Genomic DNA, 21,014 nt, shown 5'->3' on the forward strand with positions numbered 1-21,014 from the left:
ATCTTCAATGCTAGCCAATAGATGCGTAGGCATGGTCGCCGTGTACTAAGGAGAGAATCTCGGTAAGCATCCTCGTGGACTCCTTCTAGGTCCTCTTGGCCTTTCCAAAAGTATATTTCAATCTCACCGGCGTCTCCATACATTATCAATGTAGAGGGCATATACTGGGCATATATATATGGGACTTACCGATACGACATTACTGCGGGCGAATCGGGGGTTTGTTAAAGGATCTCAAGGCGCCAGTGGAGATGATGCGGAGGGACGGGTCCATGTCCTCGAAGATCCATCTCGAAACGCGGCTCATGAATTCCTCTTTTGATATGGCGTGAACCTGAGCGGAGTGGAGTCTTGAAGAGGTCGCGCGATGAAATGACGGCCCTAGGTGTGTTTACGAGCCGTTCAGGTTCGTCTCGATGTTCGCGCTGTACTAAGTATAGTGAGTATGTGTGCCGGCGTACTCGTAGGTACTTGTGCACATACTTCAGTTTACGACTCAGAACCGTAGAATTAGTAGTTGGCGAGATCCGCGTCCAAATCTGGAAATGTATATATCCAAAGTCTATGTCAATGTCTGCGAAGGTTGAGCGGACCTTGTTCGCCTCGTAATAAGCAATGTTCCATGTTATTTCATCTGCTTCTTATCTTGCCCTAGTATAACTAGTATATAACAGAGCACGATCCATGGACAAACTCTGTCGATCAGTCTTCCCGTTCCACTCCACATCATGTCCGATGAAGCTGGCGACAAGTCAAAAGAGCTTCGCGTCGAGGGAGAGGCTGTACCGGCACTGTCAAGTGGTGTCTTTCGGCCGGATGTCGACACTTCTTCTATAGACGAACGCAAGCTCATGCGCAAGATCGACGTCAGGCTTATTCCATGGCTTGCTCTGCTATACTTGTTGGCTTTCTTGGATCGGGGTAGTATCGGCAATGCAAGGGTGCGTATGACTCTTCTCGACTCTGGAGATGACTTGATGATCAGTCACTGACGTCAACTCGGTTTCCCGCCGTATAGCTATATCATATAGAGAGGGATCTCCATATCACAGACAAACAATATTTGATTGCGTTGACAGTTTTCTTCTTTCCATACGCCCTATTTGAGGTGGGATCATTTTACACTCCATTCATTGACAGTAATGCAGAGAAATATGTGCCTAGCCTGCTAGCAACCTGGCTCTCAAGTCTCTACGCCCTTCGCGATGGCTGTCCTTCATTGTGTTTATCTGGGGAGTCGCTATGGTGCGCTGCATCCATTGTGATTATGATTTGCGGGGAAGTGACTGAGCGCGTGAAGACCTTACACGGCATTGCCCATAACTATGGCGATCTCATTGGTGCGTGTATAACCCAACACCTCACTATCTACTTACACTTCGAACAGGTTTGAGATTCGTCTTAGGCCTGGCAGAAGCAGGTCTCTATCCCGGCATCGTATTTTATCTATCATGGTTGGTCCCTGCTCCTCTACCAGTGCCTGTAATCGTTCACACGCTCTATAGCTGGTACAAACGGAATGAGCTAAGTTTCAAGATCGCGCTGTTCTTCACATCTGCGACGGTTGCAGGGGCCTTCAGTGCATTTCATCCTTTATTGTTTAAAAATCAATTGTCTCATGTGGTTTAGGTGGTCTCCTCGCCGCTGCCATTCATAAAATGGATGGCATTGGCGGTAGGCCGGGTTGGGCGTGGATATTTATTCTTGAAGGTCTTGCCACGATTTTGGCAGCTTCAGCATCCTTCTGGATCATTCAGGACTTTCCGGATACCGCTAAATTTCTCACCGACACAGAGCGTCAGTGGATTTTCCTGATCTCTATGTACCTGACACAGCGCGCTGATTGACTATGTACCAGGCGTCTTTGTTGTCCGCCGCCTACAGGATGATTCGCAATTCAGCGCTGGTGGCGAGACGTTCGACACGAAGTATGTTTGGCAGTGTCTCACTGACTGGAAGACATATCTCGCGAGTGAGTTTGGTTCTCTCCCGTTCACATAATTGCGCTGATTTTTATCCCAGTGGGGATCCATATGGGATTGTGAGATCCGTGATCTACTTGTAAGGCAGCAGGATACTTACTCTGAAATAGCGATGGCCCGCTATTCGCTTTCTCTCTGTTCACACCAACAATTCTAAATCAAGTGTGTACTCGATCAAGCGATTTTCAGCCCATTGCTGAATCTGACCGGTTCTGTAGCTGGGCTATGGGACGACTGCGGCCAATTTGCTGTCAGTGCCAGTATACGCGTGGGCGGGCATCATGACCTGTGTCATAGGTTTTGTCGGAGACCGTCTGAATAATAAGAGAGGCTACTTGAATCTGTGCGTCCAAATTCTTCTCGACCCTTTCTGGCTTCAACGTATTCATTTTCTTTTATAATATCAGGATGCTTTTTGGAACGGGACTGGTCGGTTATATCATCTTGATAGCGTCCCGGAGTCCATCGCTTTCGTATTTCGCAGTCTATCTCACCGCTTCGTGAGTGGATCAGATCACGCTCAATTTCGCGCTCCCGCATCGGCTCACGATGTCTTCTGCCAGCGCAATATACCCTACAATTCGTATGTAGCCCAAGTCAAGTCTTGCTCCTCGCTGTTCACCGCTCATTCCATCCATCGTTTACAGCTAATTCTGTGTATGTCTGAAAGACTTCTATCTTATCGATATATTCCTCACATTCCACAGAGCATGGATCTCAGGCAACGTCGAAGGCTCCTACAAGCGTAGTGCTGTTCTTGGCATGGCAGTTGGCTTGTGAGCAACTTTCATATGCGTTTCGTACATACATACACTGACATGATATGCAGCGGAAACCTCAACGGTGCCGTCACATCCAATGTCGTACGTGGCTACCCATACCCATACACTCTACTTTGATGGTTAAGCTAATTTTTTTGATACCGTCTACAGTATCGCGCCCGGGACAAGCCTTGGTATGGCCTTGGCCACGGTATCATCCTCGCATACATCTCCATTGGCTGGCTTTGCTCGCTCGCGTATATGCTCCTTCTCCGACGCGAGAACCGCCGCCGGGAGCGCGGCGAGCGAGATGAGGTCATCGCGGGCACAGACAACAAGCATGGCGACGCCGTGCGGAATGGGGAGTTCCAAAGCATTGAGGAGGCACGGAGGACGAAGGGTGATCTGTGGAGTGGGTTCCGGTATACATTGTAAAGGCTATGTAAGGGCCCGAAATTAGCAGAAGATAGCACATGATGAATGCGGGTGTGAAGATCAGTGTTGTATAAGGGGGGTGGGCCGGTAAATACGGTGCAATGTTGGATATGCGATCATCAAAGAATGCATAGCAATGGGCATGAGAAGTGCTATGAATTAAATAAAATACATGTGTCAGCAGCGTGCGTCTCATCGTCCATCCTATCTACCCACACGTATGTATGTGTCAAGAACCCAAGAAGTAAATCACAGCGATTTCTCGTCTATCCGAGTCGTTGCAACACCTGGCGATGGTGTGGGTGTGGGTGAGGGCGTAGGCTGTTCGTTGAGGTTCTCCTCGAGGGGTGGCGGCGCGCTGCTCTCAGAGCCACGATGCTTGTCAAGCCATTTGTCCATATCGTCTGCCTTGTTGGCGAAGGGTCGCTTGCCCAGAAGGTCAATCATGTCCTCGCTGTAGTAGGTATCCACACCACTTGGTCAACATTGACGAAGGGGAAGAGCGGGAAGGTTACGTACCGAGTGATAACCTCCTTCTGGAGCAGGAGTTTGGCGACCTTCTCGACATCCTCCCGGTGCTTAGTCAAAAGCTCAGTTGTCCGCTGATGTGCGTTCCTGGATCGCGATCGAAGCAAAGTGAGCGACTAGACGAGCGCTGGAAAGAACGATGACGTACGAGATCATCTTGCGAACTTCCGAGTCCAACATCTCAGCCGTCTTCTCGCTGAAGGGCTTCTGCCAGCTCTCCCGCTGGCTTTCCCGACCACCATAGCTGACAGGTCCGATGATGGTGTTCATCCCGTAATTTGCACATGCCTCGAAAGCCATGCGAGTGATCTTCTGCAGGTCGTCCTGCGCACCTGTGGTGATGTTCTCAGCACCGAAAAAGATTTCCTCCGACACGCGACCACCGAGCGTCATGCAAATACGGTCCAGCATCTGCGGTGACGAGAAGAGATAACGATCGGGCGGAAGGTACTACGAAATTCAAATGAGTAAACAAATCACAAAACAATAAAATGGAAATGAGGTATTCACCTGAGCGTAACCCAGAGCGCCGACGCCGCGCGGGATGATGCTGACCTTGAGCAGTGGGTCTGCATGCTCGAGGAACCATCCACAGATCGCATGTCCCGCCTCATGATAAGCAACTGTCTTCTTCTCCTCAGGACTGAGCACGCGCGACTTGCGTTCGAGGCCCGCGATCACCCGTTCAATTGCGCTCTCGAAATTCTCCTCCTCAACATACTCTGACGAATGGCGCGCGGCGTGCAACGCAGCTTCGTTGCAGACATTGGCAATGTCAGCTCCAGAGAACCCGGGAGTGAGTACTGCGAGTTTGTGCGCAAAGGTCTCGAGCTCGGGAAGTTTTTCGGACAAACGAAGAGGTTTGAGGTGAACCAAAAAAATACCCTTGCGGCCAGAGACGTCTGGACGATCAATGGCGATGTGTCGGTCGAACCGGCCGGGACGCATGAGTGCGGGGTCGAGGACATCAGGCCTATTGGTGCCGGCTAATACGACGACATGCTGCTGTGTGCCAAAACCATCCATCTCGACAAGGAGCTGGTTGAGCGTCGACTCGCGCTCGTCGTTCCCACCCATGTTGCCTCCCTTTCCGCGTGACTTACCAATGGCGTCAATTTCATCGATGAAGATGATGCAAGGGGCATTTTTCTTCGCGGACGCGAAAAGGTCGCGTACACGCGAGGAACCAACACCGACGAACATCTCGACGAATTCGGAACCGGAGACGGAGAGGAAAGGGACGCTCGCTTCGCCGGCGGTGGCCTTAGCAAGTAACGTCTTTCCCGTACCAGGAGGTCCGGAGAGGATGGCACCGCGAGGGATCTTAGCCCCCAGCTTTTCGTACTTGGTGGGGTCCTTGAGGAATTTGACAAACTCCATGATCTCCTCCTTGGCCTCGTCCATGCCTGCGACGTCCTTGAACTTCGCCCTGACATCAGTATCCTTGTTGAAGAGCTTCGCCTTGCTCTTTCCAATGCTGAAAATGCCGCCTCCACCACCACCTCCACCACCAGCACGGCGCGTCATGTAGAACAGCAAGCCAGCGAAGAGAATGGTGGGAGCGAAGTTAAGGAGTGCACCAACGGCAGAAACCTCATCGTGATAGGCCACGGGGATCCGCTCGTGGGATGGAATACCGATTTCTTTCTGAGCCTCGTCCAGCTTGCGCTCGAATGCCTCGACACTGCCAATGGAGAAGTAGTACTCGCCGGAGCCTAAAGCTGCTGCGGGATACATCTGGCCCGTCGCATTTGAATGCAACTTGACACGGACTTTGGTCCGGTTTACGACAGTGAGTTTATCGACGAGACCCTTGTCCAAGAAGGCAGTGCGGAACTCCTGCCATGTGATCTCGCGCGAGGAAGAAGAGCTGGAGGAAGAGAGCGAATAGAAGACAGCAGCCGCGGTGGCCAGCAGCGCGAGCTGGTTGGGGTTAAAGTTGCTGTTATTGGGATTATTGCCGCCTGGAGGCGGCTTTGACTGCTGCTCCTGGTTCTGGTCGCTCGACTGGGGCCCTTTCTGATGGTAGCGCTGGAAGAAACCCTCAAGGCCACTGAGGTCAGACTTCTGAGGCTCCTGAGGGGAAGAAACGTGCTCCTTCTCTTTTCCCTTCTGCTCCAAGTCAGGCTTGTTGTCGGTAGGAGTAGCGAAGGACCTCTGCCATCGTGACGAGGATGCTACTGGGACGAGGCGGCGAGATGCGAGGCGAGATGCACGAAGAGAGCGTGAAAGCATTGTGGAAAGGGGAAAGAGGAGGCGTTGCAAAGGCGTGGGCTTGGGCAGCAGCGAGCGCGTGCCGACCACTGCCGAGGCTGCCCGAGCCGCGCAATCATGGCGTCTCATCCACGTGACATAGCACCTAGACATCTCAATCTGTCTCGACCTCCTGTGGAACATAACAATTCGACGATAGCGTGCGATGTAAAACCAACATATCCCATCAGATCACAGGAGCCTCCTCTTCTTGCACCTCAAACCCACAACAAAATGTTTCCCGATCCAGCAACACAAGACCTTTTCCGTCAGGCGCCCACTTGATGTCCCGTGTGTCGAATGACTCTGTTACAGGAGGAATCGTCGTCAGCATGCAAATAGTATTTCCCCATGCACTCCGCGGTGTACTCACTTGCGGGCACGCCCACGCATTCAGCCATTTCCTCCTCAACTCCACCCTCCCCGACCCACTCATCGCTCCACACGTACAGCGCGCGCGATCCGCAACATGCCGCGAGACTGCCTTTCCGCACTGGGTTCCAGCGTGCTTGGTAAACCGGTCGCGTATGAGTCATAACGCTGCGCAAAGATGGTACAAATGGCTGCCCGGGGGCCGGAAACGTGAACAAATGCATCGTCGTTGGCACGTTCTCTGCGCTCAGCCCATATGAGTCTCATGAGCGTTCATCATTCGCGCAAGTCAGGAGACTGACCAAATCGGGCTAGCAAAACAGTCCCTGTGTGGTTAAATTCGAGTTGGACGACCCCGCTTCGAAGATTAGGTTTGGATTGGTCTGTCCGAACGGTCGAGAGAGGCTGAGGGCCCTTGAGCCGTTCATCTACACATTCGTGACCGGTCACTACGGGCTGTGGATCAGGGAGGAAAACACCCACAAGACAAAAACCCTCGTCCCTCTGTAGCCTCAATCCAATTGACCGGTTCTCTCCATACCGTCTACAAAAAATTAGCTCAATGCACCGATGAAGAATGAGACGAGACTCGCTCACCACACCCGGCGGTATTCGGGTACCTAGCTCGAGGGTCGCCACTCTCGACCAAGTGAGCTGTTCTAGGATGTGGATCTAGTGCCGCCGTCAGCAGAAATAGGATTTAGATCAGTTGGTGACCAACCTTGTCATCCCAACCCCCCACCGCAAGGAACATCCCCGATGGATGCCATGCTACCGTTCGAATTCCAAAGCCTGGATCGGAATCGGGAGTGAATGTTCCTAAAAGGTCGCCTGCTAACGATAGAATGTATAGTTTGTACTGTCGTCGCAAACGTTATCATTTATGCGGAGGGATACAAGGCAAACATACCTCGAGGGGACCTTCCCAGATCGCTAGGTGGTTCCCTGTCGGTGATAGGGACATTGAGGACATAGAAGATGTGGGTAATGGATAGTGCTTTAACGAAAAATGAGTTGCCAGTGACCGACCGTCAAAAAAGAGCTTACCCGAGCTAATTTATACGCGTCGGACGCGTCGTAGACCCCCAAAGTGTCTTTGGACCTGTGGCGCTCTGCGAGCACAAAATATCGTCCGTCAGCCCTGAAAGTGTAACCTACATGAATGAGCCAATACAAAAGCGGAGATTATAACATAGAAACTACACCTCTATCAGGATGTAGAGGATACTGGATGTATGACGCGTGACCACTGACAAGAGACCACACTGACACTCTCAGCTGCGTATCTGACCGTAAGCGACAACGTCCTTGTGCACTGAGCGACGCGACCAAAAAAACGAACTCACCGCCCACTCAGAAAAGCATACAACGTGCCTGCCGTCGGGCGCCCATTCCGCTTTGACCAAGCCCTCTGCACCTGCCTCTATCTTTGTTCTCCAATCCTCGTCGCGCATGCGGAACACATGTACGACGCCTGCCTTGGCGCATGCTGCTAACACGTATTCGGAGTCGCAGGACCAGCCAATGTGCGTAATTGCGGTCGCGGGCAGGTCTGCGTGTTCGGGCAGCTGTCGACGCGTCGACGCGTTCGCGGTGGCAGAGGGCAGCGCATCGACGAGCCACGATCGGGCGATGTGGAAGGTATCAGCCCGCCGAACGATGACACGGTCCGAGACCGCTGTGAGAATGAAATGAGCGCCTGGGCTGAACGAGACGAGGCCACCAGTCTGTTTGTAAATCTCTGTGAAGTCCATCGAACGGTAGACTTGTCAGATGCAAAGTTGGTGCACTGTTTGTAAGCATAGCTACTGTCAGCAGCCGGCGGCTATTTTGGATCGGGCAGACTCAATCGCCCCAGAAGCAAATCCCGTTCTCTCGGCAAATCGTCTTCATCCTCCTGAGCGAACATGATGTCGAGCCCTCTCGAGCGGCTTTGCTCAACCGTCTACGGATGCAGATTTGCTTGCCATGGCCTTTGGTTGTCATCTGACACCGTTGGTGGGGTCCACTTTGTTCCGCTCATATCACTCTCAACATGTTTTAGAACCCAGCGCTCCAGCGCTTACAACTCACTTATACATCCTCAGTGTTTACGCACATTGATAGTACATTGCCGGATGTGGCCCCCACAATCCGGCTGCCTGGGACGCTCGAGGGCCGATGACTGAGATCATATTTCATCATACGGGTGCGACATTATATATTCTGAGCCTGGCCCAGGCCGAGGGGTACTTTCCACCGCACCCCGTCATCGTCATGGATTATAGAGATCCTCCAAGCCATACTTCTACCGTGATTGAAGAGGAAGAGCCCCAGTATGACCCTCCGAGCCATACTTCGACTGTCCTTGACGCGGAGCCTCAGTATGATGAGTACAATGCTGAGCCCAAGGTCAAAGACAAGGAGGTCATCGATTCTTCCGTGATTCCCGCAGCAAACAAGCAGGATCCATTTCTGGTGACCATGAGCACAGATGACCCGCAACACCCGATGGTATGTGCTGAGTTCAAAGCCTTCGGCTCACAGGCCTCTTATGTGCATCTCAACAATTCAGAATCTCTCCACATGGCGAAAATGGTATCTCACAGCGGTCGGTGGCGTCCTTGTTCTGAATGCGTGAGTGATGTCGTCCGCTTCTATTGTCCACCTTGGGCCTACTAACTTGAATGGAATTTCATAGGACGTTCGCTAGTGCGGCACCCTCTGGCGTTCTTGGTCAGATGATTGAGGAGTTTGGCATGGCAGTTGAAATCGCTACCCTCTCTATCTCGCTATTTATTGCTGGGTACATCGTTGGGCCACTATTTTGGGGACCAGTCTCCGAACAGGTTCGTCTCTCGGTCTTGTTCTTGATCACGTCACTTACGAGGGATCCATTTTAGATCGGACGCAGGCCGGTTTTTGTCGTCTCGTTCCTTTTCTACACAGTCAGTCTCAAATACTTTACTGTGGAAATGGAAGCTGACGATGGATGTTTCAGGGCTTTCAAGTCGGATGCGCTCTTTCTCATAACACTGGCTCGATATTGGTTTTTCGATTCCTCAGCGGCTGTTTCGCAGCTGCCCCACTGACAAATAGCGGGTGCGTTGACATTTGTAAAAACGATCTCGTCTCTTGACTGTCATTCCATCACATCCAGCGGCGTTGTCAGTGATATATGGGACGCAAAAACGCGGGGCAGGGCAATGGTGCTCTTCGCTGTTGCACCGTTTGCAGGTCCAGCCCTTGGACCGGTTGTCTCGGGTTGGATTGAAGTTGGCGGCGCGTCCTGGCGCTGGCTTTTTTGGGTGTTGACGATTTTTGTAGGTTACAGATATATCATAGTATCACTGAAACTCACCCTCCCGCAGGCGGGACTCTGTCTTGTCGCAATTGTCTTCACTGTTCCCGAAACGTATGTGCCTATACTTACGGTTCGAAAAGCCGAGCACATCCGAAAAGTGACGGGAGATGAACGCTACTATGCTCCTCTCGAGACCAAAATCTCTATTTCCAAACAAGTGGAGAACATATTGGCCAAACCCTTCAAGATTTTGTTCCGGGAGCCTATGTTGCTCGCCATAACTATCTACATGAGTGTAAGCTGGTTTGCTCAACTTCCTCTCCTTTCATTCTCATCCATATCTTGCTACATGCAGTTCCTGTACGGTTGCTTGTACCTACTATTTGAAGCCTTCCCGATTGTCTTTACCGAAGGCCATCACATGAATCAAGGTGGGATTTCTTCGTAGCCTTTTGATATGTACTGATGAAATATACAGGTGTAACTGGTCTTATGTACCTCCCAATCAGTATCGGCGGTTTCTTGGGCGTGGTTGTCGTAAGTGCCTTCCTGTCATCCCTAACTCGAATGACTGAGTTTGAGCGCAAAATCTCTTTAGTATCTGGCCGTGTTCGATCCCCGCTACAATAGGGCTTTGGAGCGGTACGCTCCGAACCCTGTCCCCCCAGAACATCGTCTGGAAATGCCGATGTTAGGGGCGCCAATATTTGCTATTGCGTTCTTCTGGTTTGGGTGGACATCGTACCCTTCCATATCGTACTGGTCTCCGCTCATAGCTGGTGGAGTCATGGGGTTCGGAATCTTTGGAATCTTCGTATGTTTGACATATCCAGTCTCACCCGATCTCATCACTAACGATATCGTTTTCTCTGATAGTTGTCTCTATTCAACTACATCATAGATACTTATCTCATGATCGCTGCCTCTGCTCTCGCTGCTAGTACTGTCGTGCGAAGTATCTTCGGTGCTGTGTTTCCAGTGAGCTTTTCTCCCAAATATATATTTGCACCGCCCGCTAATAGCTCTGCATTCATGGTAGCTTTTTGCCCGTCAGATGTTTGACGCGCTCAACCCTAGATGGGCATCGACCCTGCTGGGATGCATCGCACTTCTTATGTGCCCAATCCCATTCGTCTTGCGAAAGTGAGCACTGTCTGTCGAAGGCTCTGTTGTTTCCTGACGCGGCTTGGGTCACGCAGATACGGCCCAACATTGCGCGCAAAATCCAAGTATGCACCAGACGTCAACGTTCCACGTCCTTCCCCTGTATAAGGACTATCTGCCGAAATGCTTTGTCTCAATCTCACACTGATATGTGCAGTGGACAATATAGAACCACGTAGTTCGTCCTTGTCTGTTTGTGTTTCGTCGTCTATTCGTGCCCTGTCGTCTGTTTGTGTTTTGTCATTCGTTTGTGTTTCATCATCTGTGTTTCATCATACTGCGTACATGCACATTTCTGGCAATTTTTGATTATTATCGTAGCATAGCATACCTTATCTACATTTACGCCTCATTGCTTAATATTGTATCAATACTTATTGCTATCGCTTTAAATATCGTAAAATCAAGAGAAGCGTATCAATAAGCCAACCATGATCGGTGCATCCTTCCAGATGCTTCCGTTCGATAGAAGTTTGAATATCTGAATGTGATATATAATCAATGATACAATCTGATACAATCAACGATCGCCGATTCTTTTCATATTCTCGAACCCCAGAACGAATCTCCAATAATAGCCGCGAAGTGACGACAGCGCTCAGCAAGGAGTTGACTCGATGTCGATGTTCAAATTTCCTTGCTGCTCGTGGATTGTCTGTCTTGTGCCTTAGATGTGATAGGAAAAACACGTACGAAAGATGAAAGGGAGCTTCTGGCAGTAGTGGCAATGTCGAGGGCATTGACACCACTGGCTTCGCATGCTTCCTGAGGCCTGATGTTCTGCGAAAAAAATCGGGTTCGTGTCTGGTTGAACTTGGTGGAACATGGCTTACACCACCGAACTGAGCAATCTTGCAGTAATTCTCGGGGTGCGTGGCTGGGCAGCTGTGTAGGATGAGATGTTGCGTGATACGATGGTATGCAAATTAGAAAGATGCGCACGCATCGATTATTTTCACTTTGATCGTGTTTCCAGAGCACGACCCAGAGGTTTCACCGTCCAGGGAACCCGTGCCTTGAGGCAGAGTGATACTACCGGAAATCCTTTTATGCATATACATAAAGTAACACTTACATTTGACGTTGAAGCACTACAGAAGGTAGATGAGATAGGTTGAAACCATCGACGGGCCATATTGCGCACCGTGCCACACACTTCTTCGTCCGGGCATGCCGCTGCGAACGGGACATCAGTCACGTCAGTCATAAGAATTCTAAGGATCTGCATACGTCCTGCGCAATTGATGCAACCGCCAGAGCCATTGCTGTCATAAGACGTTCAGTACTTAGCACACATACATGCCATTATTGCACACAGCTGACCAGTTGCTTGCATTCATGGTGCCTTCGCAGCGTGCGCCCACCCACAAAGGAGAGAGGTCGCTCATAGCAGCAGCAAAGATGTTATTTCCCTGGCTGTTGGATGGTGAGAAGCCTAAGATTTTCGGGGCGACTGTGAGATGTTCAATCAATGCAACGCAAAACGCACTCACCAGAACAAGCAACCCCGCTTTGAGCTGAATACTGCAAATTGCGACATCAGTATCATTGTCGCAGGGAAAGTCATGATTGACGAGACGCACATCATTGAATGTAGACACCCCGGAGGCAGCATACACGGTGGCTATACCCGCCAGAAAACCCAGCCCGTAACGGAGGTTAGCAAAGAGCATTACGGAATTGAGTTGTGAGTGGATATGAATGTCGCCTGTAAAATCCAGTCCGGCCTTTAAATGCACAGAGCTCTGATGGCATAGTCTATAAAAAGTCCAGAGAAACGCCGAGAATTCAGCATGATCGTTTGAACAGCATTGAAAGTGTGGTCGTCCATCTGAAGGACTAGACGAATCAGGCGCTCGCGGCCAACCATGAGGCCTAGTGACAATTCAAAAATTTAAAATCAGTACAACCGTGGGCAAAAATAGAGCTGATCTACAAATTTGTGGTCATAGGATGAGGGGTGGGCAATAAGCAACAGTGCCCGAAGGGAAATAGCAGCATGTTTAGGTTGGCGAGTGATGTGATGCGGAGAAAACTAGTCTTCTGGATTGCACGAGTTGCCAGAGTGAGTGTCAAGCCTATTTTCAGACATATCGGTACTGCGATACACGTCAGAGAGGTCCAATATCTGCGCGAGTGTCTGTGGATGCATCCTAGTCATTGGGTAGGTGATTTCACAGCACTTGAGGGGCAGGCTATATCACATGATGGATTTCTCGAGAGCAGATTGTCAGAGCAAGCAGCTAATCGCTAAAAGAGTGACTTTTGACCAGGCAGTAAGAAGTGTTCTAACCTAGGCAACCATGAGCTAGATTATTCACAGAGATAGAATGTCATATCGACACCATGTCCTATGCTCACTTTTACACATAACGACTTCTTCGTAGATTCGACCACGGACACTGGAGTACGCTCTCGAAAGCACAATCTGCAGCTCCTTGACAGAAGGAAGAAAGCCAACAGTGAATGCCACGTTCATTGCTGCCAAGATCGGTTAGATGGTCAAGATAAGATAAGATTCAGGTTATCAACGGGGACCCGCTCAGCACCGCGCGCTACAGCGCGTGAATTGCTTCCAATGTTTCTCTCACTAAGCTCTCCCAGGCTCATCGGCTGGCAGCCGACCACATATCCACATATCTCTCTCTTCACCTTCCTCTCTCACTGGATCTGGTGCTATGTCTTCCTCCCTCAAGATTGACTGGTCAAAAGTTGATCAGCCTGAACTGGTACTTCAACGCTTTCCCAGTCGTCGTTCAGTGGTATACGGAACGAAGGGAATCGTTTCCTCATCTCAACCATTGGCAACAGAAGTCGGTTTAGAGATTTTGAGGCGGGGAGGGAATGCGGGTGTGTAGATCTCCCGAATGTGGCGAAGTCATCCTAAGATAGACCTCCAATTATAGCGGATGCAGCCGTTGCTACATCAGCAGCACTCAATGTGACGGAGCCTAGCTGCTGTGGAATCGGAGGGTGAGTGTTGAACACTGCTTCTCGAATTTTCCTCGATTTCAATTGCTGTTTTCCAGGGACGCATTCTGTTTGTTTTTCGACGCCAAGACAAAAACAGTCAAAGCGCTCAACGGATCTGGCCATTCCCCTGAAAAGTTGACCATTGAACACCTACGACAGCAAGGCATTACAGGAAATAAGATACCTCAGAACAATTTAAATGCAGTGACGGTTCCAGGCATGTCAATTGATCACTTCACAAGAAATCTGCGGAGGTCTGATCGGTCTCACAGGTGCTGCTGCTGCGTGGGTTGACACTGTGGAAAAGTTCGGCAGCGGGAAACTTTCTGTCGCCGACGTACTTGCACCGGCTATCAGACTGGCCGAAGAAGGGTACGCGAAGATTATTCTGCTGTTGTTCTATGCACTAACATCATGCAGAGTTCCAGTGTCAGAAATTCACAGCTATGCGGTGAGCATAGTTTGTTAAAGGGCTCTGAACCCGAATGAATGAATGTTGATTATCGCTTACAGTGGCAACGCTCCGAGGAGCTCATAAAAAATGCATCCCCAAATGCAGATGAGATGCTCCTCAACGGAAAAGCTCCTCTGGCAGGGCAGATCGTCAAGCTTCCCAATCTCGCAAAAACCTTCCGAACAGTTGCAGAAAAAGGAAAAGCCGGATTCTACACTGGACGCATAGCTGAGGCTATTGTGGAACTTATTCAGAGCAAGGGTGGAATAATGGAACTTGAGGATCTGGCGAAGCATGAAACTACCTTTGTAGAACCAATTAAGTACACGTTCGCAGGCGAGGTTACAATTTACGAGGTCAGTTGGTCTTCCGCTCGACGGGTATATAGTAAAGTGCTGATGAACAAGCACTAGTGCCCTCCAAATGGCCAAGGTACCCTGGACTTTCGTTTGTAATCTCAAGTTTACGACTGACGATGAATACAGGTATTACTGCTTTGCTGGCTCTCGGCATCGTGGAGAACATCATAGAGCAAAGAAAGATCAAGAGCTTATTGGAGATGGAGCACAACTCTGCAGAATACCTCCATACTTTGGTGGAATCGTTGAGACTTGCGTTCGCTGGTCTGTGTACCTTCTAACGTTAACTCCAGCGGCTCATAAAATCTTACTGTAACTTTAGACAGTCAGTATTACGTGACTGACCCAGATGTTGAACATGTCCCTGTCGACAAGCTCCTAAGCAAGGTGAGTTGCGCATCGCAATTTTCCATCAGAACCACTGATTTTCTCTTCTCAGGAATACCTCGCATCCCGAGCGACACTGTTCGATCCCACTAGGACCAACCCAGATGTTGTGCATGTGCGTTCACCTAATTCTTACTCGACATCATTATATAAGGTGCATGTACAGGGAAACCCCGTGCATTCTTCCGATACTGTATACTTTTCAGGTCGGTCTCGTACTCAACGTCATTTGTGTTGTCTCACATCTCTATGTTGTATCAGTGACAGATCAGTGGGGCAATGCATGCAGCTATATCCAGAGCAACTATGCTGGTGGGCGAACCCATTACATTCACACAAATCTCGACTCAATATGAGCGAATTCCAGGCTTCGGGACGGGAGGTGAGAAAAGTCATCAGGTTCTCCCTGTCATCCGATTTTTATGGTGCCTGCAGCTATCCCGAAAGGCTGTGGATTTACTCTTCAGAATCGTGGCTCCGGATTCGTGCTCAAGGAGGGTCATCCCAATGCACTAAAGGTAAACAGGCTTTCCTCTCCCACATTTACTACACTCGAACGCATATCTGTCAGGGAGGCAAGCGCCCATACCATACTATCATACCCGCACTTGCCACCCGCGGAGATGACCTCTTCCTTTCATATGGTGTCATGGGCGGATTCATGCAGGTAAAGAGCCCTCTCCTCTTGAAGTGTCTTAAGTGTGCCAAACCGGATGTTTCTATGTTAGCCACAAGGCCACGTCCAAGTGCTCTTGAACATACTTCGGGGATTCTCCCCCCAGGCCGCGCTCGATGCCCCTCGGTTCTGCATCTCCGCTGGGAGCCCCGATACGCAGACCCAGACAACGGGTGAGGCAGGCGACATTAACAGCGAGGTCTATTTTGAGGAAGGGATTCCGGTCGAGACAGTCAACAGGCTCCGAGGTGTGTCTTTTCTCTCTTTTTTCATGCATCCAAACAGCATTGTTGATTTCCTCCGACTTGACAACGACAGAAATGGGTCACGATGCGCGCATAGTAACTGGGTTCGGGCGTGGAATGTTCGGGCGCGGTCAAGTCATCCAGAAAATTGACGATCCATCGGGCAGGACAGTGTGGGCTGCTGGCTCGGACTTGCGCGCAGATGGCCATGCAGCTGCACAGATATAGTGATGACGCCCTTGACGAAAAGTCTATACAGCCTTGAGCGGCCAATTGGGAAATTGTAGAAGATGAACACGTAGGTGAAATTGTGTACGTTGCCTAAGAATGAATACTTGAAAAGAAAAGACAAAGTCTGAGAATGCATAGATCCTGAGGCCTGTGGCCTGAAAGATGACATGGTGGATTAACACGAGATGTTTATAGTTCGCAGAGCAACTTGTAAAAGGTGCAGTAGTGATTCCTTCATGGTATGTTATCAGCAAATTATACGAAACCGTAGAATGCTATAGAGGCCGAGAGATTCTAGAAAATAGTCCTATCACATCCTTTTCTGCCGCTCTGTGCCAACTTGAGATACGGGTCAATTGGTCGGATTTCGATCGAGTTATTGAGGTGGTGCATTACCTATCTGACGTCGCCTGTACTCTCTCAGATCATTCGTCCGATCAGGGCCTTGGATCTTACCCCACCCGGCAAGTGGTACAACGATTGCAGTGGCATTATCGTCGGAGCCCATCTCCTGCGCGAAAGAGAGGATGCGTTCGGCGGCTGTCTTTGGATCCGGTGCGGCGCGCGCGAGGTCGACAACTTCGTCATCGGACACGACAGATGAAACACCATCAGAGACAAAGACAATGTAGGCCCATTTCGAACCTGCAGAGTAATCTGTTTGAACATCAGACAGCAGCATTCAGGGACAGTACTAACCCTCTAAGATCCTGGTTCTGACTTCAGGTTCAGGGGTAACTCCAAACGGTTTCCATTTCAGATCACCGAGGCTTTCAAGATGATGAGTTATAGTCAATAATTGAAGGGTTATCCTTACCTTCTGGTATTCTGGAGTACACCCATCCACCTGCAATAAAAGTCTGATTAGAAATAGATCATCAAGACTGAGCGGTGCATGCCTCGCATCGCCGAACGAGTCGGTGATAAGACCAGTGCCCATCATGCGCCTTAATCGAGTAGACTCGACGCGTCCCTCAGCTCGATGCGCTTCCGTCATGGGAAGCACACGCCCGCGGTCTGTGGAACACAACAGCACACGAGTGTCGCTATATCTCGTCTTCAGTTCCGTATCACATTCGAGCGAGCCCGCAGAAAAAACGTACCCAACATGAGCTACAGTCAAGGCCAGTTTCTGAGATGAAAAGAATGGTGATGAAGGAGCATCTAAGGAGTGAAGTATTGCAACGGAAGCAGTAGAACCAGAGATTTTTGCCAATGGTTCCTCTGTGAGGTTTCGGTCCACCTAGATTCGACCATCAGAAGTCAGCAGGCATGTCTCAGCAGTAAGATAATGAGACGCCTGCCTGGAGGAAAGTGAGGGTCGCACGAGCGGTCAGATCCATTTCACCTTCGTGGTGTGCAGACGGATGAATCCAAGGTTTCAGAACACCGCCATCAAATCGTTTGAAGTAACCACCGATTTCTCTAGCCCAAGCATACATTTCTGGAATCTGCAGCTTGTTTGAGGACTCAAACAGACCGTGAAGCTCTTGACGGAGGTATTGTGACACAGTGGACCCGCCATGACTGTGCTTATACACATGAAGAGAACAAGATGAGCCCAAGCAAGAACTGACGCGTACCCGTCATAGATTCCGACAAATGTGACCTCTCTATTGAGTGGTTCTCCAACGAGGCTTGAATCCCAATCCACCCCATTATGCTTCTTGAGACTGAGGCGAAGTTCTTCAGGGTTCAACGACAGAGTTGCGAATGAATAAAAGTCCTCTTGATTACTGATGCAAAGACGGCATAAGTGGAGAAGTGTGTACAATAAATGAGCTGCACACTTTCTATCGCCCCGTGAACTTGCAACACCTATGATCTTTGGGGAGTACAACGGGATGCGAACGACGCCGCCTAGGGCTTCCTAAACAGCTTGCCCTACCAGGTAATATGATAGTGTGACCACACTTACCGGGTGTTGCATATCGTGCGTAGTCGTGATAAGTTGCTGCAGCAATTCTTGAGCGCGGACTGGTTTTAAAGCGCCATGAACAAGATTGAGAGGAACAGAGAAGTCGAAGAGCCATTCGAAACGAGTTGGAAGCCAAAGGGAAGGCTGCATCGCCTGATGTTAGCGGAGCAAAGCCTCGAATTGGGTAGTCGAGACTTTTTCAAGGCGAATTGTGGACTTTCAGGACAGAACAATGCAAAGTTTAGCTGCACGAGTACTTGTGGTGGTACTCACACCGCCGGTCCGCCAAGCTCCAAGACTGAACGACTCTTTGGGCCTTCTGAGGTGAATTATATAATCATTCATCTGGCTCGGGGCCGCAACGGGGCCGCAACGAGCCGCTACAATGGCATTGGCCTTCGGCCTTGGGACGGAACCATGTTCGGCAACTTTAAGCACACTATGAGGTGCGGCGGTCGTCCACACTCTTACTTATTGAATAGGTTTTCCTCCCAAGATGGTGCCGCCCCGCCGCTTTGGCAGTGGGATATGTCTGGGTTTGCTTGGGTCTACCGCCAGTCTTGGAGAACATTCGCGTCTCTTCCTGGTAGTTAGCTGGATTCGTTGATTCACGGAAGGCCACGAGGAATCTGTCATGTTTCTGTCATCCGTCCGGGTTTTCTGATTCTTGCAGTATCACCATCTACACTCATAAAAACTGGCAGATACAGGCACGAACAATTCTCGTTCCTTTTGCAGCGGTATGAACTTATTATGGCCTTGGATGTCCACGGTATGTCCACCTCTTGACCAAGCAGACATCCATCGTTGACAGGTCATCAGAGCTCAGAGTCAGCTTTATGGTTGCCGATCCTCGGGGAGCATGCCACAACAGATGTACTCGAAGAGGGCGTTGTCGTATGTCATCGAACAAAACACCAAGGCTGAAGCTGAAGCGGCAAATTCAGTCGTACCTCTCGACTGGCCCGGGTATACAGTACATCCAGTCCCAATGTCTAAGCACCTATTGGCAGTATAAAGTTTAGCGCGTCAAGATGGGGAATGCAGATGTCTTTTATGGAGCCTGCGGAGAGTTGCGGAGGCGTGCGGTCTGTTATCGCGCCTGTGCCCTCAATTAACGCGCTATCTAAAGCTGCCACTGGCATGAGCGTCAGCTATACATTTGACTCTCGTATCTCACCCCCAACCATCCTCCGCGATACAGATGGCATCCACCTCCCCGCCATTGTCTGTCGAAGAGCGTTTTGGCCTTTTGTTCATAGTCGAAGCTTCCTCTCTTTCTGCATCCGCTGTTCTCGTTCTCCTATCTTACCTTGTGGTTCGTCAGTCATTGTTATTGTTCAGGGGAGGGTATCCTGACATGCAGCCGGTCGCCAGTACAGTGCTTCCACGATACGAAAAGGAGCTCACCAGCGATGGAGGATCGAGAGTCCGCTACATTACTACTTCCTCAACCTCATGCTTTGTGATTTGATACAGTCCGCTGGTATGTTTTGCGAGTTTAAACTGTATATGTATTTCTGTATCTGATATCCTTCAGGTGGGATGCTGAGCATCAGATGGATAGTAGAGGCCGTAAGTACCCATTGCCCATATTGTACGATCTGGTTGGGCCTTCTGGAACTAATATCATGGACCTATTCTATCCAGAGAGTGACCGAAGGTCCATTCTGCACCGCTCAAGGTATCTAGATTCCTGCACAGATATTGCGCTCTCGTCGATGACCTGCATATCATCGCCAGGGATTATGAAACATGTGGGAGATGTTGGCACTGCTCTTTCGTGAGTCTCCAATGGTGCCTAGTTATTACGTACCCTCGTTTATGAAGTCTTACAGAACCCTCGTAAGTCTTCTTTACCTCAAAACTAAGCAGTACTAAGCTTGATTGAAGACAATCACCGTGTACACTTTTATCGTCCTGGCATTTCGTTGGAAACCATACAGAAGGCCACGATCATATCTAGTCGCGGTCGTCATCGTGTGGATTTTTATCATTCTTGCCGTTGCCATCAATATAGGCGTCAATGGCGCAAATCGATTTTATGGGAACACTGGATCCTGTAAGTCATCATGCCGACGTCGCGCGTTGTCGTCTGCTAATGTATCAAAAGGGTGTTGGATTGCAGCTGAGTATCATGTCCAAAGGCTAGTGTTGGACTACGTATGGATGTGGACTGCCGCATTTTTCAGCATAGTGCTCTACGTCCCTCTTTACTTTATTTTAAGAGGGTCTTTCGTCTTAGAAGGATGGGCTCTTCGAATACCAGAAGAAACTAAAACAGAGACGCTTCCGCGTAGCAGATTGGCTCTCAAAATGCTATTGTGGGTGTCTTCTTCCGAAGCGGCTCACTCGATAACCCGAGCTGAACAATATGTACTTTAGCTACCCCGCAATATATACAATCACGGTAAGGTACTTCCACAACGATCCACTGATGGCCTCTGATCTCCTGTGTCAGGTCCTTCCTATTGCCATTGTGCGATATAGTGCTTTTGCTCACAGAGACATTCCGCTTTCTGCAACGGTTGTCTCGGACACCATCTTCTGTATGTCTGGTCTGTTCGAGGTCATCCTCTACACTGTGACGCGGCCGTTCTTGCTCCCTCGCCACGAGCCACCCGAGGTGCTCATGAGCATCGCTTTTTCACCTAATTATTCGCGACCAAACAGTGCGCAACTGTCTATGGCGGACATAGCGACCACAGACAGCAGATCTGGTCCTCTCTCCGTACCACCATCTTTCCAGGGCCGTCTGTTTGACTCCAAGGAGGATGTGGTTGAAGTCAAGGAGGTACGGTTACCATCTATCTCTTCCAGTGGACATATGTCTTTCCAAAACATGGTATAAAGTATATTTCCGGGCTTGACTGATCTTTGCCTCTTTGGGTGTTTGTGTCTCGGTTCGTGGGGGTTTCTACTTGCTGTACTAGATTTAGCTATACTTGCATCATTCCGAGTTTTGTGTTATTCTGCATTCTGAACTATGTGTT

At 49.9% G+C, this 21,014-nt stretch overlaps 8 protein-coding genes across 8 annotated transcripts; 4 read left to right on the forward strand and 4 right to left on the reverse strand.

The window, feature by feature from the left end:
- Window positions 1-728: 728 nt before the first annotated feature.
- On the forward strand, window positions 729-3,219 carry HETIRDRAFT_469312 (major facilitator superfamily; the record flags this gene model as incomplete). The annotated part of the gene is made up of 17 exons (XM_009542974.1): window positions 729-941; window positions 1,019-1,108; window positions 1,165-1,245; window positions 1,301-1,340; window positions 1,388-1,454; window positions 1,506-1,579; window positions 1,630-1,797; window positions 1,859-1,972; window positions 2,023-2,041; window positions 2,093-2,144; window positions 2,201-2,325; window positions 2,390-2,482; window positions 2,546-2,565; window positions 2,630-2,639; window positions 2,690-2,758; window positions 2,812-2,845; window positions 2,915-3,219. 17 exons carry the CDS (start codon window positions 729-731, stop codon window positions 3,176-3,178), a joined length of 1,533 nt encoding a protein of 510 aa, XP_009541269.1. The 3' UTR covers window positions 3,179-3,219.
- HETIRDRAFT_31224 (uncharacterized protein) lies at window positions 3,149-5,922 on the reverse strand. Its single transcript, XM_009541997.1, has 4 exons — window positions 4,217-5,922; window positions 3,855-4,156; window positions 3,698-3,793; window positions 3,149-3,632 (listed from the first exon to the last, which is right to left on the reverse strand). Exons 1-4 carry the CDS (start codon window positions 5,441-5,443, stop codon window positions 3,428-3,430), a joined length of 1,830 nt encoding a protein of 609 aa, XP_009540292.1. The 5' UTR covers window positions 5,444-5,922; the 3' UTR covers window positions 3,149-3,427.
- A 224-nt stretch (window positions 5,923-6,146) lies between these two features.
- On the reverse strand, window positions 6,147-8,085 carry HETIRDRAFT_307340 (uncharacterized protein; the record flags this gene model as incomplete). Its single annotated transcript, XM_009542975.1, has 10 exons — window positions 6,147-6,265; window positions 6,333-6,572; window positions 6,634-6,759; window positions 6,815-6,875; window positions 6,929-7,003; window positions 7,053-7,190; window positions 7,242-7,328; window positions 7,379-7,485; window positions 7,537-7,609; window positions 7,678-8,085. 10 exons carry the CDS (start codon window positions 8,083-8,085, stop codon window positions 6,147-6,149), a joined length of 1,434 nt encoding a protein of 477 aa, XP_009541270.1.
- Window positions 8,086-8,577: 492 nt separating this feature from the next.
- Window positions 8,578-11,154, forward strand: HETIRDRAFT_59424 (major facilitator superfamily). The gene is made up of 13 exons (XM_009542112.1): window positions 8,578-8,824; window positions 8,886-8,947; window positions 9,012-9,159; window positions 9,214-9,258; window positions 9,312-9,412; window positions 9,471-9,633; window positions 9,682-9,909; window positions 9,970-10,045; window positions 10,093-10,151; window positions 10,213-10,428; window positions 10,491-10,592; window positions 10,654-10,757; window positions 10,814-11,154. Exons 1-13 carry the CDS (start codon window positions 8,588-8,590, stop codon window positions 10,884-10,886), a joined length of 1,614 nt encoding a protein of 537 aa, XP_009540407.1. The 5' UTR covers window positions 8,578-8,587; the 3' UTR covers window positions 10,887-11,154.
- A 222-nt stretch (window positions 11,155-11,376) lies between these two features.
- HETIRDRAFT_99716 (uncharacterized protein) lies at window positions 11,377-12,451 on the reverse strand (the record flags this gene model as incomplete). The annotated part of the gene is made up of 10 exons (XM_009542976.1): window positions 11,377-11,418; window positions 11,472-11,558; window positions 11,612-11,663; window positions 11,721-11,793; window positions 11,854-11,869; window positions 11,923-11,954; window positions 12,009-12,043; window positions 12,102-12,213; window positions 12,272-12,302; window positions 12,362-12,451. The coding sequence occupies 10 exons, from the start codon at window positions 12,449-12,451 to the stop codon at window positions 11,377-11,379; spliced, it is 570 nt and encodes a 189-aa protein (XP_009541271.1).
- Window positions 12,452-13,379: 928 nt separating this feature from the next.
- Window positions 13,380-16,232, forward strand: HETIRDRAFT_153903 (uncharacterized protein). The gene is made up of 17 exons (XM_009542977.1): window positions 13,380-13,628; window positions 13,685-13,751; window positions 13,808-13,968; window positions 14,024-14,123; window positions 14,172-14,202; window positions 14,265-14,561; window positions 14,619-14,637; window positions 14,691-14,828; window positions 14,887-14,951; window positions 15,004-15,066; window positions 15,118-15,157; window positions 15,213-15,263; window positions 15,319-15,333; window positions 15,387-15,469; window positions 15,523-15,618; window positions 15,680-15,875; window positions 15,946-16,232. Exons 1-17 carry the CDS (start codon window positions 13,457-13,459, stop codon window positions 16,098-16,100), a joined length of 1,749 nt encoding a protein of 582 aa, XP_009541272.1. The 5' UTR covers window positions 13,380-13,456; the 3' UTR covers window positions 16,101-16,232.
- Window positions 16,233-16,479: 247 nt separating this feature from the next.
- HETIRDRAFT_59428 (uncharacterized protein) lies at window positions 16,480-18,235 on the reverse strand (the record flags this gene model as incomplete). The annotated part of the gene is made up of 9 exons (XM_009542113.1): window positions 18,022-18,235; window positions 17,894-17,963; window positions 17,687-17,839; window positions 17,402-17,630; window positions 17,207-17,346; window positions 16,989-17,149; window positions 16,921-16,963; window positions 16,803-16,873; window positions 16,480-16,748 (listed from the first exon to the last, which is right to left on the reverse strand). The coding sequence occupies exons 1-9, from the start codon at window positions 18,134-18,136 to the stop codon at window positions 16,480-16,482; spliced, it is 1,251 nt and encodes a 416-aa protein (XP_009540408.1). The 5' UTR covers window positions 18,137-18,235.
- A 720-nt stretch (window positions 18,236-18,955) lies between these two features.
- On the forward strand, window positions 18,956-20,406 carry HETIRDRAFT_431723 (uncharacterized protein; the record flags this gene model as incomplete). Its single annotated transcript, XM_009542978.1, has 7 exons — window positions 18,956-19,339; window positions 19,399-19,507; window positions 19,562-19,705; window positions 19,765-19,804; window positions 19,860-19,866; window positions 19,915-20,083; window positions 20,135-20,406. Exons 1-7 carry the CDS (start codon window positions 19,226-19,228, stop codon window positions 20,404-20,406), a joined length of 855 nt encoding a protein of 284 aa, XP_009541273.1. The 5' UTR covers window positions 18,956-19,225.
- Window positions 20,407-21,014: the final 608 nt, after the last annotated feature.

Source organism: Heterobasidion irregulare, assembly GCF_000320585.1.
Source record: "Heterobasidion irregulare TC 32-1 unplaced genomic scaffold scaffold_01, whole genome shotgun sequence".
Lineage (NCBI taxonomy): Eukaryota > Fungi > Basidiomycota > Agaricomycetes > Russulales > Bondarzewiaceae > Heterobasidion > Heterobasidion irregulare.

Bases quoted from the DNA above. Each gene is read 5' to 3' on its own strand.
- HETIRDRAFT_31224 (XM_009541997.1), bottom strand. From the start codon at position 5,443: ATGTATCCCGCAGCAGCTTTAGGCTCCGGCGAGTACTACTTCTCCATT. The intron at 3,794-3,854 runs GTACGTCATCGT...ATCGCGATCCAG, and splicing joins GAAGTTCGCAAGATGATCTC to GAACGCACATCAGCGGACAA. The intron at 3,633-3,697 runs GTACGTAACCTT...TACCTACTACAG, and splicing joins CAGAAGGAGGTTATCACTCG to CGAGGACATGATTGACCTTC.
- HETIRDRAFT_59424 (XM_009542112.1), top strand. From the start codon at position 8,588: ATGGATTATAGAGATCCTCCAAGCCATACTTCTACCGTGATTGAAGAG. The intron at 9,634-9,681 runs GTAGGTTACAGA...ACCCTCCCGCAG, and splicing joins TTTGGGTGTTGACGATTTTT to GCGGGACTCTGTCTTGTCGC. The intron at 10,758-10,813 runs GTGAGCACTGTC...TGGGTCACGCAG, and splicing joins ATCCCATTCGTCTTGCGAAA to ATACGGCCCAACATTGCGCG.
- HETIRDRAFT_153903 (XM_009542977.1), top strand. From the start codon at position 13,457: ATGTCTTCCTCCCTCAAGATTGACTGGTCAAAAGTTGATCAGCCTGAA. The intron at 13,752-13,807 runs GTGAGTGTTGAA...GCTGTTTTCCAG, and splicing joins AGCTGCTGTGGAATCGGAGG to GGACGCATTCTGTTTGTTTT. The intron at 15,158-15,212 runs GTCGGTCTCGTA...ATGTTGTATCAG, and splicing joins CGATACTGTATACTTTTCAG to TGACAGATCAGTGGGGCAAT.